General features: G+C 33.0%; 2 protein-coding genes across 2 annotated transcripts; one reads left to right on the forward strand and one right to left on the reverse strand.

Moving 5' to 3' along the window:
* Positions 1-727: 727 nt before the first annotated feature.
* LOC126698752 (uncharacterized) lies at positions 728-1,687 on the forward strand. The gene is made up of 3 exons (XM_050396175.1): positions 728-880; positions 975-1,027; positions 1,298-1,687. Exons 1-3 carry the CDS (start codon positions 817-819, stop codon positions 1,412-1,414), a joined length of 234 nt encoding a protein of 77 aa, XP_050252132.1. The 5' UTR covers positions 728-816; the 3' UTR covers positions 1,415-1,687.
* Positions 1,688-6,501: 4,814 nt separating this feature from the next.
* LOC126698956 (protein phosphatase 2C 57) lies at positions 6,502-11,529 on the reverse strand. The gene is made up of 11 exons (XM_050396487.1): positions 11,107-11,529; positions 9,964-10,092; positions 9,730-9,832; positions 9,305-9,415; positions 8,723-8,802; positions 8,539-8,592; positions 7,759-7,875; positions 7,523-7,577; positions 7,354-7,386; positions 7,210-7,256; positions 6,502-6,877 (listed from the first exon to the last, which is right to left on the reverse strand). Exons 1-11 carry the CDS (start codon positions 11,427-11,429, stop codon positions 6,754-6,756), a joined length of 1,176 nt encoding a protein of 391 aa, XP_050252444.1. The 5' UTR covers positions 11,430-11,529; the 3' UTR covers positions 6,502-6,753.
* Between the last annotated feature and the right edge of the window lie 991 nt (positions 11,530-12,520).

The raw sequence follows: 12,520 nt of genomic DNA on the forward strand, positions 1-12,520 counted from the left end.
AAATTATGCTATTAAAATAGTTAATCAAATTCTTAAACTCAAAAGTTGAAAACTATTATATCAATATATTAAGTGATAGTCAATCGCTACTTGCATTCATAATTCATACATGTACACTGCGGATTTGTTTCAAACTCATGCATATTACATATGCATTGAGGTGGATCAAGTTTAAACAGGTGACCATCTTAGCTAGAATTTATTTTGTCAATATATAGCTAGGCCAACCTTTGAAAAACCTTTCTGACTCTGCTGCTAATCCAAACAATATTGACATTGCCGTTTTCAAAATTTTATCAAAAACTGTATGTGGTGGGGGTGTCTGAAGTTGTAAAACAAGATTTATGTGCATTTAAAACAATATTGGAAGCCTAAACAATCCAAATGAAAAAGATGAATGATGAGCCTATGGCACATGTTATGTGTGTTGAGACTAGGGAGAATGAATGCAGATTGACTTGTAAAAAAGGTGAAAATACCCCCTAAAAGCCAAGCTGAAAGTGTCTAGAGTTTAAGAGTTTAAGCCATGCAAGGTACTGTTTGCAGTGTCCACATGCATACAAGTTCTTCTTTATTGAGGCAAAATAAAATAATGCAGTTGACTTTAGGGTTGTGGCCTTAAAAGTTAATGCATATCATCATCATTCTGTTGCTCTTAGCTTGGTGGGGGTGCACCATGACAGCATCTTTGATGATGGCACATTTTGTACCACCGAGTAAGCATAAAAGCAGACCTTCCCTCCACCATTTTTCACGCTAAAGCCATAGCTCACATTCCTAAGTATCAAGCAAATTAACAAGAAGAGAAGATCAGCCATGAATACTCCTAAAATCAAGGCCTTTCTTCTGCTTCTTCTTGTACTGCTTATGCCCTTATCAGGTTAGCTATAGTTCTCAATATTATTACCTAGAACTTTTCCAAACATTAATTAATTAAGTTATTGCTTAATAACAAATGCTCTCTTTCTTTGCAGGCATGGTTGAAGGCTTCAAGGATGGCATGAATCCCAATCACTCACTTCGCAAGGTAGCCTAGCTACTACTCATGCAAACTTTATAAGCAATGAAAGTCACATTATTAAGACAAAAAGAGATAGTGATAAAGATGAATAACCTGTTCTTTTACAACTAATGTTACACTCATTATAAGTGAATGCAATAAACTAGTTACATTTTATGATCTTATGTCAAACTAAGATTTAGTTGGTATATCATACTTCTTCACCTCTCCTAGACACTGCGGAAGTGAAATTATTCTTCTTAAATTGCTAACAGAGTTAATTATTTCTTTGTTAAGGATGGTATCCGAGTGAACTGGAGGAAGCTTCCAGAGCTTGATGCACTGCTGCACGATTATGAAGGTGCAGGACCCAATACTAGGCATGACCCGAAGAAGAAACCTGGAAACCCTTAAGTACTGCCTTTTGGGCCCTAACCTTATAATAGAAGCTACTGCCTCTCTCTCTCTAGAGGGTTTGATAATGTTTGAGGAAACGCCAATATAGCATTCTAAATGAGTTTCTTTATTAATATATATGGTATCCAACCCTAGTAGTGGGTGTTGTAAGGCCTTAAAATATGTAGGACCTCACTTAGTATATCAGATGTTTCCTATGTATGCAGTTCTGCTGCTATTGCTTATTCTGCTATGATACAAATAAAACAAGTTTATGCTATTGTGACAAAATTGTCTTCCAAATCGATTTAGACAAATCTCCTAGGCTACTATGATACTCATGAGCGGGGCAAGCTCTTCTATTATGGTTCATGGTTTCTTGGCTATACGGTTCATCTGGGGTTGGGTGAAAGATCAAACTTCAAAAGATAGTGAATGGTCTTATTATTACACAAATTCATAACTCCCCAAGAATTTCAATTGTTCTTATATTCATCATTATCGGAATTGGGTTCAAGCTTTCCCCGACCCCTTCGCATCATCTGTTGTATATGAAGGCTTGCAGATATTAACACAAGGTTAAAATTTTAGCTCTTTCAAAATGGTATTTCACTGATGGCTCAGGCCCCAATCTTAACAATTTTTATTCCTGTTGGTGACATTATCAATATCAACCCAGGCTTTAATATTGATCTTCTCAATTCATTGGGTAGCAATTCATAAAATTATTTGCATATACTAAATCATATGTCTCATTAAATTATTTAAATAAATTACACGGTCTTAAAAAAAGTTAGTTCCAGCTACAATGAGTGATCAGCTTATGGTCAATTTAGGTGCTCAATATTACAGCTCCAATGAGTGATCATCTACCACAAAATAAATAGTCAGCTTATGGTCTAGAGGTTTAAAACTGAATTTTTAAAGGCCATAGGAGCTTAATTTCCTTGTATATCAAATATTTCGTATGTATGCAGTTCTGCTGCTATTGCCTATTCTGCTATAATAAAAACAAATCAAGTTTCTGCTATTGCTGTAAGCCTGTAACACCATAAAATATATAAAAGACCTTACTACCAACAAAGTTTTTTTTAAGCTAGTTTAGTTTTATTTAAACAAATCATATGACTCATAAAATAAATGAACAATGTGACTAAAAATTTTCATTGATATTTTATGAATTGCCCCTACATCACGCAAGAGGCCACCTGGCTCAAAATTTGTAAATAATTTACATGAATTGGCCCCTAAAAAAAATATTTTTAAAAAGATTGTAGTATCTCATATAAAAACAAGATTACAAATGGACTATACAATTTTTATTAAAGTTCCAATCAAATTCATTATTTTTGTAAAGATAATACATGAGAACTCCTTAGTGGTTCTAATAAAATTATATTTAAGGCATTTGTTTTCTTAAAAAAATTATTTAAGAAATCTGGCTAAAGAAAATACATTTTCATACCCAAAATAAAATGTTGTCTAGTATTCACATGCACTAAAATAGCTAAAATGCTATTTTTTAGCACCCAAAACAATAACCCACTACATCAAAGGTGTCAAAAGTTGAAATTTTTAATACCTAATTACAAAAAATTGTCATCTTTGGCATAGTTGGGTGTTAAACACACAAAAACATTATTTAAATGAGAGAGAGAGAGATGAGTGGTAAAAGAAAAAATATTTAAATGAAGTAGTAAAAGAATAAAGTATTTGATATCAACATCGATATAATGTGTATTGTAAAATGAAGTATTAAAATAGATAAGGTAACTTTTTGAGTTGTTAAAAACTAAAACTTTTAACACCTTTTATGCGAATGCTCTAATAAGTTTTAGCTTTTGTCAAACAAGTTCCAACAATTTTTGAATTATGTGTTCAATATGCTCAATCTTTATAATAACCTTGAGTTCTCAATATTTTTTTCAATTTATTGATATTTTCTTATTTCCACTATCTTGTTTATTTTAGGGACAGAAAAAAGTGCAAATTGATATGAGATTAGTTCAAAAGAAAATTGAGTTTTTTTAGAGATTGATTCTTCATTTGGTGTATTGTTTTGTTATTAATTTGTGGGTCAAATAATTGTTATATATGCTATGTATCTAGTGCATTCTCTATTTTTTCAAAATAAAATTTTAATGTTCAAGAAGTTAAAAGTTTAGATACATTTAAATAAAGTTAAAAATATATCACATATACCATATAAATAATTGATTAGATTATATTTTTTTCATATAAAACTTTAAAATCTTTCAATTACTCAATAATAATATATTACCTATTTGAATTGATATGAACTCAATAATATTTGACTTATTTAAATTGACATGAAAGATTATATTTAAACAAAACTTTTATATTAAAAATATAAAAAATAAACTGAATTAAAAATCTCTATAATTTTAATTTAGTTCTCTCACAAAATATGAAAAAATTCACTCATAGTTTTAAGCAAATAGCAAATTCATGGTGTTTGCCACTACAAAAAACGAGGGTTATAGCTGCATTTTTAAAACGTGGCTATAAACCCTAAAAACGCGGCTATAGGCCTATTTGGTTTATAGTTGCGCTTACACACATGGCCTATACTCTACGACAATAGCACCTACAGGTCTATAACCACGTTTTTTTTAGTTTGATATAGTTTCATTTTGATCCTACAAGTTGGCCCTTTTAAACTCTATCCTTATTAGTACAAGATATAATTACATAAACAAAAAGAAAGGAATAGACAGAAACCATTGGCATTCAAGGTATACTTGGGCTAATGGCCATGCACGACGTTTACTAGTTGACCAATCTTAATTAACAGTGAATTTTCCGAAGTAATTATTACTCAAATATAATAATTACTTTGGAAAATGATTATTATATTTGAGAATCATTACTTTGTTCAGAAAATGCTCTAGAGAAGATGTATGTATATAAACTATATAGTGCAGTCAAAATTGAAAACAAATGGCCAGTAATTTTGTGACTACAATGCATAGTCAAAATATGATTACAGAAAGAACAAAGTACCTACAGTTCTTTCAGTAAGAGCCAAGAGCCAAGAGATCAGAAAACTCACTTTCAAAATTTAATGGGTTTTTTTTTTTTTTTTTTTTTTTTTTTTGGACATTTGCTGAAATCTTTGTTCTCACCGTCCAAACATTTCTTTCTTGCAATGATTCCATGTTCTGACTGCTTTGAGAAATTGGGTTTCAGAATTATCAAGTCAAGAACATACATCCTTATGCACCTTGTAGTTTTCTACTTTCTACACAACACACAATATTGAAGTATCTATTATTAGTGCTTAGAAGATAGTGGAGGTAGGGGTCCCCAATTGATAGAAGCATCCTTTGGCAAGTTAGTTCCATCCACTTTCATCAAAACCATTTAATATTTTTTTTTTTTTTTTTTCCAAATTGATGGTCAAAACTTGGAAGTTTTTGTACATCAATAGTAGGTAATATGCTACTTAATTGCTGTTTTCAACTATGGATTTGAACAACATATTACTATAAAATAACAGAAACCATGCACATGATATGATTTTGGGAATTCAAAGACAGTCTTTTCAACAGAGAATCCAATGGTCTATTTGAATGTGACTTTAAAAATATCATTACGCATCAAACTTCTTAATTACCAGCAAAAGCTGTGAGACTCATTTCTTTTAGAAGTGCTCCTCAGTGCTGACTTTGTTTTTTCATCCTCTTCTCTGTTACAACATTTTTATTGGAACTCATTTATCTGACACAATTCAACTTCACCATTACACTATGGCTGATCATAGCACACTTAGATTACTGGAAACCTCTAGAGCATGTCTAGTCTCTTTCTAAGGATAGATTAGTCCTCTCTAATCAAGGCACAGAATATCAATAGCACAACTCTGTGGTTTCTCAACGGAGTTAGAACTGCATACATAGTTTATGCACAATCATGGATGGAACTTTTGTGAATTAGACTTGATAGTGACATCTAATCCCTTAAAAATTAGGTGGCCTTAGTGACAAAAAAGAATTCCCACCCCCCTTTTTTTCTCTCTCTTTAACATGATTTCTCATGGAACTTGGATTAGTCTCCAGTAAGTTCTATTTGACAGGATAAAAAGCTCCCTCATCTCACATTTCTTGTGAGAAAGAATATAGCCCTTTTCCTCTTGCAAAAATCATGGTTCCCCTTTCACCAATTGATTCAAGTAAATGTCCAATCATTAAGGGAAGGATTCAGAGGGTAAACAATGACCAAGCTTTCTATAGATTGGTCCCTAACCACAAAGTAAAAGGTCCAAAACTAGCTGTTTATTTGTTGTGCTTATTATTTTCCATCTCCATTTATTTTTTGGATGAATTACACAAATTTGAACAAGTAACAGTAAAGACAAATAAAGAACAATATGTACACACAATAGAGATAAGAATTTACACAAGTTTGCCTACATCCAAGGAGAGAAAAATAATTCCACTGTTCTCAATTAATATATCAGTGCTCAATCTCTCACATAGCTGCCTCACAACAAAGGCTCACTGACTGTGATTACTCTCTTTGTTTCACTCTAAGTTCTTTTAAAAGTCTTTTCCTCTCCACCATATGGGAAGACCTTATGGCCAAAACCAACAAAACTTCTATTCCTTCATGAACACGATATATAATATTACGCCTTGATAATGAATACCAATTGTTTCTTTGACAATGAATAGATTTTAAAAGAGGTAGCCAAGTCAACTTCTATTTTATACCAAGAAAACCTAAGTAGGTAACCATGTCAGAATAAGAACTTGAAACAATTCCTACTAATTACTCTAGGTATTGTCCTTATGTTAAGAAACTCTGATACTTATGTGTATGTTGGTCCAAATCCATGTTTTCCTATAAAAGAATGAATTATCCATGTTGTATAAATCTTTTGTCCAAACAATGCATAGACTTTTGGATATTATAATTGTTCCTTTCAGTTCTCCTAGTGGGCTTAATACTGATGCATCTTGATACTAAGATGTTCTTTCCAATCAGTGAGGAGATATAACAGGATCAGTCCTATTAATGAACTCGATCAGCTCATTCTGGTGAATGAGAATAGATTTTCTGGTTAGGCTTTAACAGACCAGGAATGAATGGTCAATCTTTGAGATGCATCTCTCATAAATCCTGACTTAAGTTTAGCCATCACTATGTTGCAGTAATTACAATTACTGAACTTCAGAAGTTAAATATGACATTAACAAAGGTCATAGTATTCTTTTTAGACTATTCTGACTTTCCTAAACTAACATTATAAAGGTATAAGACTTGTACATTTAAATTATACATACAAAATGTGTGGAAATCTATGTTGAATTATTTACATTTTAAGAGGTTTAAGTTTATAAAGACAGCTGAGATGACATCCAAATTCCAAGTGACACGATACCAATTGTAGCAAAAGCTTGGCCCAATTCAAATACAAAATTTTGTTGCTGAAGTGGCAAACTTTGCCAATCTGTCCGCCTATGCACAAGTCAGAACCAAGGCAAAGTGAGAAAGATTAACAAAAATAGTCAGAATATGGTAAAATTCCATCTCTGAATAATCAAACAAAGTGAATAACTATACACACAGTATTACAAGAATAATAGGTGCCAACAAAAATTTTGAACTTTAGCTCATAAACAATTAAACCTCCAGTTGGAAAAGAACATTTAATTGTGAATCTTGAGATCCATTGTCATTCTAATGATGTATTAATTTTTGGTCAGAGGATGAATCAGATTTATTCAGTCAACTCAATTTAGCTTCACCAATAAATTATAAAATTTATATATGAACGAATAGGTGCATACCCTAAATCAGCAATGATAATGCTGACATTATCTTCTGATCGTCGGTCCTGCAGGGCATATGCATTTTTAGGTCATTATAAGTTCCCAAGTAAAATACCTAACCAATCTGTGTAGATTAAAAGAAATGATCATTTAACGCATTACCAGAACTGCTTGAGCCAGTGCTTCACAAGCAAGCTGAAATCAGAACAAGAGGAATGTTAACACTGCCCATGATTAAAATATAAATGAAAAGAAAAGAATATGCAATTTATACTGACTTCTAGGTTATAACAATGTTATGGAACTAGTATAATAAGTACTAACACAATACCTGAACATCTCCATGCTGTCGAAGTTGATTTCTAACAAAACTAACTGCTTCTGAGCTGAAAAGCAATAACAAAAATGTTAAGCAACTGCAAACCAGCCAAAAAAAATAGCAAAAGTGCTAAGTGATTCTCCTCCGTTAATGTTATCAGACAAAGGAAGCTAATTAAAACAATTGCAGGTGCTTTTAACCTGACCGCCTAATGAAATAGCCAAGAGTAAAAAGGAGGCCCAACAGACCTGTTCATGTAATCCCATAAGCCATCAGATGCTAAGAGTACAAACTCCACATCTGACCCAAGAGTTACTTGAAATATATCAGGACATGCACTAACCAAGTCTGCATTGAATTGCACACTGTAAAAAGTAAATGTGTTAACTGTCAAATAAATCTCATAATTTCTGCCGGATTCTATCAACTGCTATCATACAAAAAAGGGAATATCCAACTTATGCCAAAACTATTTTAGAAACCTCTTGAAATAATAACTTAGAAAAGATACATCCAAATCATTATGGTGGCAACCAAATTTAGAATTTTGAATCATTATATTCAGACCAAGAAAAGATACATCCAAATCATTTGATAAATTTAAATGGTTTTTGATTTATGGGGAATAACATGACAAATTTTTTAGGAGAAGAATGGTTCCTCATCCCTCCACTCTAAGGGGGGAAAATCAGATATTGGGTTCTCAACCATTCGATTGGTAGCCCTCAAGCACAAATTGAAGCTCCAGGAGCACTCAAATAATGACCAAATTACATATAGCTTGTGGCCTTTTGGGACTAATGCCTTGTTGTTGTTTGTGGCCAAGAATGGCCATATAGTTCATTAAGAGTTGACAACAGATTAAACTTTGTGTTTGATTTCACCCAATCATCTGATATGACTGAAAATGTGAGAACTTAACAATGAGGGCAATCCACTACAGACATATCACAACAACAAAAATAAGCGGGTCTGAAGTATATGAGTGGAAACACACACATTATGAAGAAATATACGAGATTACCTACCGAGAAACAAATTTTTCAGACCATCTCCCTTCTAGTACTCCTTTCTTCAGCATCCTTTTTTGTGTTAAAACACACAAAATCATCAGCAGATGCATATAGTGGTAGGCCATACATTTTAAGTTTAAAGGAAAGAATCATAATTGATAATTTTGTTCTGAAAAAGAAGATAGGAGAAAGACCGAACTCATTTTTCTTTGTCTTGAACCGCATGTCACCAAAAGCACGAGATACAGCAATGTCCCCACAAATCCTTCCATTGCCAATCTGTAGACACCATAAGAACACTTGTTACATGACATGTAATATGGATTAGATATGAACTCCAAATAAGCACTGGAGTTTCTATTAATAATCTAAATAATTTGAAAGATATGAGGTTTTAATTGCAAAAACGCCAAAACAGTAAAAGCCATGTAAAGATGTCAATTGAATTGAACCGAGGATTTTCAACCAGAATTGGCATCTTAAATGTCTATTAACATTCAGGTGCTCCAACTTCCTAGTATATGGCAATCTGAGAATACAGAAGCTATATAAATTTCACCTTAGGTTATTGGACTCAGGTTCCCATTGTAAAGCTAAATAAAGTTGCGGAGAGGAGTATTGTTGACCTCAAATTCTTGGAACAAGGCAAAAGCAGTGAAGATGAGATGTCAATTCAAAACATCAACCACCCCGCTTTACTAAGGTAAATGGATTTTTGCACTTCCATAGCAGTTTCAAAATTTTCTTTATTATTTGGAAGAAAATGAACAGAAAGACACACCCATCCACCTGCATCTCTAACTCTTTTGATTTCTTGAAGTGAGGCCTTGTTGCTTCCATAAGGCCTATGAGGATTGGTTAAGACTTCTGTTTTTCCAGAACGAGATAGAGCCTGCATCAACGAGTTCACCAAGAAAACATGAAAAATCATTAAAATTTTCTAATCTCTTCTTTCATTAAGCTCAATCTAATTCATGAAAACTTATAGAGGAAAAAATTCTTGGAGTCAGCTACTTTTACCTTATTCAATTTTTTTTCTTTTTTTGGTTGTATTTCCCTTCCTTCTTGTATATCTTAATGGGAATCAAGTTTGAAAAACTATCTATAGATAATTCTAAATTCCTCAAAAAAAAAAAGGGCTGGAAAACAACCATTAAACCATAAGATTCATGGGCTCCTAAATTAATGCTAGGATGGGATACATACCACACATGAATCACCAATATGTGAAATAAACAGTGTATCATTTCCAAGGAACATAACAGTAGCGGTTGATCCCGATTCGTCTTCCTCCCCAGCCATTTCAAGCCTTTACAAAATGAAACACCATCTAAACCTTCAATGCAGTGATATAGAATATACAATCATATTGAGACTATATGGTTTCTATGTGTTAGGCTGACCAAGACAGATTTTTGCTTAAAACATTTATTTGCCTACCAATTTAACAACTTTGCATCAGTTTTTGCAAAAGCCTCCTGTAATGCCTCTCTAATGGTTTTGAGATCTTTTCCACTCAAAAGCAACCCGCCTTGTAAAGCTTCAACACACTCTTTATAAAGCTCATCCCTGTGATTGGTACATAAAATCAGATAGGATCTTGCAAAGATAACTTAATTGAGAATTAATTGCTCCAGATTATATTCCAGAGCATTCTTTATAACAAATCCAGGCATAAGCAAGGGGCTCAAGTATGGGTTCAGCATGACATGTGATGATAAAATTTTATTGAGTGGATATCATACCTCCAAACAATAGTGCTGTTTAAACCCTATACAGAATAAGATAGAATGTTCCATTTACCCACACCGTGTATAGGTCAAGTAACATTTATAGCATTTGAGATACTTGGATATAATTTGAGGAGTCCCTCCAAATATAAAGAGGATACATTTAATTCACCTAGTTAATGAAAAGGTCAAGAAAAATTCTGCAATATCAACTCAAAATTTTCAAATCCTAATTGCAATGCTTACACCAAGAGCCTTGTAGTTCAACTAACACCTCTTGGTGTTTCTAACAAAGACGTTTATTTATTATACTATTTGAATTTTTGCCTAATATTTAAACTGATATGATAGAACTAAAATAGTGCTTCTAAGACACATTGAATACACGGTTTCAATGCTACATATCGGTTTGGATATTACACATATCTTTAAGGCAAAAATTCAATAGTATCCATGCTATACAAAAATCGTGTCTTAGAAAGAATATTTCAATTCTATATATTAGTTTGGAAATCACACATCCAAATCTTTAAGGTTTGGAGATCTCTAACGCAAAAGTTCAAATAGTATTCATTTTATACTGAAATCGTGTTGTAAAAACACTATTTCAGTTCTACCACTTGCTCCAAAAGCTTACAATTTTAGAAAATGAGAAATTTAATCATTAAACTACTATTCTAACAAGAAGAAAGCAAGAAAATACAAACAAAGCATGGAAACCCACCAAGCCCATCAACATAAATGCTACTCCAATATTGCATACCATCTAAAATACAAAACATTAAACCATACAAACAAGAAAAGAAACACAATATTCTTCTACTTTATTACACAAATTTCCATGTAGTCTAACCTGAGGAACTTGACTGAAGACAACCCACCATGGCCATCAAACACAGCAGCAAAGTAGAACCCATCAAAGCCATCAGACCTGACAAGAATATCATCTTCCATCTCTTCCCTGAGACCCTGCAGAGCCGTTGATCCCCATCGAACACCAGCTACACCACCAGTGAGTGATGATGGTGCATCAATAGCAATAGCAGAGCAACATGGGGTTCTTGCTTTGGTAGTGGTACTACCACTAGTATATTTCTTAGGTGGCTTGAAGCTAGAGCTACAGTGGGTCAGCTTTGTCAAGAGGAACTTCTGTAACTGTGGGGTTAGTAGTGCCATTAACTGAGTTTGAAGCACTCAGTTGGATGTGGGTTCAAAGTGTTTGGAACAGTTGGTTGTGAGAGAAGTGGTGGATGTCTGGTTTTTGTGAAGGATAAGAGAGAGTGAAGGAAGGCCTTTAACTGATTTAACGGATTGGATTCAAGATTGGGTGGAAATCACAGAAGCCTCTGATTTTGCCAAGTCAGATGTGACCCAGTACTTGGTGGGTCCAATACAAATTCACTTTTTGTTTGTGATTTTTTTTTTTTTTTTGGTTGGGGTGTTTGGTGAAAATGAAAATGTTTTAATAGGGAAAATTACATTCTCTGAAATAGTGCTTGTTTCCAATTTGAGCTCCCAAATTGCCACAAATTTTTACCCTAAGAATAGGTGTGCATGGGTCGGATTGGGTCGAGTTAAGGAAATTTTTCGATTCAGCCCACCATGGTAGGTTAAAAAAATCTAACCCAACCCAACCCGTCATAGGGGTTTAACCCAACCCACATGGGTCAGGTTGGGTTTGATTGAACCCATGGGTTGGACAATTTTTATTATTATTACTATGATTATTAAATTGAGCAAAAAAATATATCTCATTTGCCACCTAAGTTGATAAACAAAATATATATAAACTAATATTTTAACTCAGTTATAAACAAAATATATCCAACTGAGTTGATAAACAAAATATACATAAACTAGTACTCCCGTCGTCCCACTTTTTTTATCTTGTTTGAAAAGTCAAAATTTTTAAGGAAATATCATTTATTATTTTGTTTACCTTTTAAAAATGTATAAGTTTCCAAAACTACCCTTAAAAAAATTTATCAAAAAATTGAATTAGTAAATTAATAAGGGTATAATAGGATCATTAGTAAATTAATGACGTTTATTTTTAAAAACAATACAATATTTTGGGACATCTCAAAATGGAATATAGGATAAAAAAAGTGGAACGGAGGGAGTATCTCAAGTCAGTTATAAACAAATAAGAGTGGAGTGAGAGAATGGGAATGGGAGGTGGCAGAGAGAGAAATAAGATTGTTAGAGTTTACGAAGTAATTGAGTTTTATATAGGAAGAGCTGAATAGGGGGAAAAATTAAAAAAA

This window comes from Quercus robur, chromosome 9 (assembly GCF_932294415.1).
Source record: "Quercus robur chromosome 9, dhQueRobu3.1, whole genome shotgun sequence".
NCBI classification, from domain to species: domain Eukaryota; kingdom Viridiplantae; phylum Streptophyta; class Magnoliopsida; order Fagales; family Fagaceae; genus Quercus; species Quercus robur.

Excerpts from the sequence above, each read along its gene's own strand:
- LOC126698752 (XM_050396175.1), top strand. The coding sequence starts at position 817 with ATGAATACTCCTAAAATCAAGGCCTTTCTTCTGCTTCTTCTTGTACTG. Across the intron at positions 881-974 it reads ACTGCTTATGCCCTTATCAG|GCATGGTTGAAGGCTTCAAG; the intron begins GTTAGCTATAGT and ends CTTTCTTTGCAG. Across the intron at positions 1,028-1,297 it reads CCAATCACTCACTTCGCAAG|GATGGTATCCGAGTGAACTG; the intron begins GTAGCCTAGCTA and ends TTCTTTGTTAAG.
- LOC126698956 (XM_050396487.1), bottom strand. The coding sequence starts at position 11,429 with ATGGCACTACTAACCCCACAGTTACAGAAGTTCCTCTTGACAAAGCTG. Across the intron at positions 9,833-9,963 it reads GATGCAAAGTTGTTAAATTG|GCTTGAAATGGCTGGGGAGG; the intron begins GTAGGCAAATAA and ends CATTTTGTAAAG. Across the intron at positions 7,876-8,538 it reads TCTGAAAAATTTGTTTCTCG|TGTGCAATTCAATGCAGACT; the intron begins GTAGGTAATCTC and ends TACTTTTTACAG.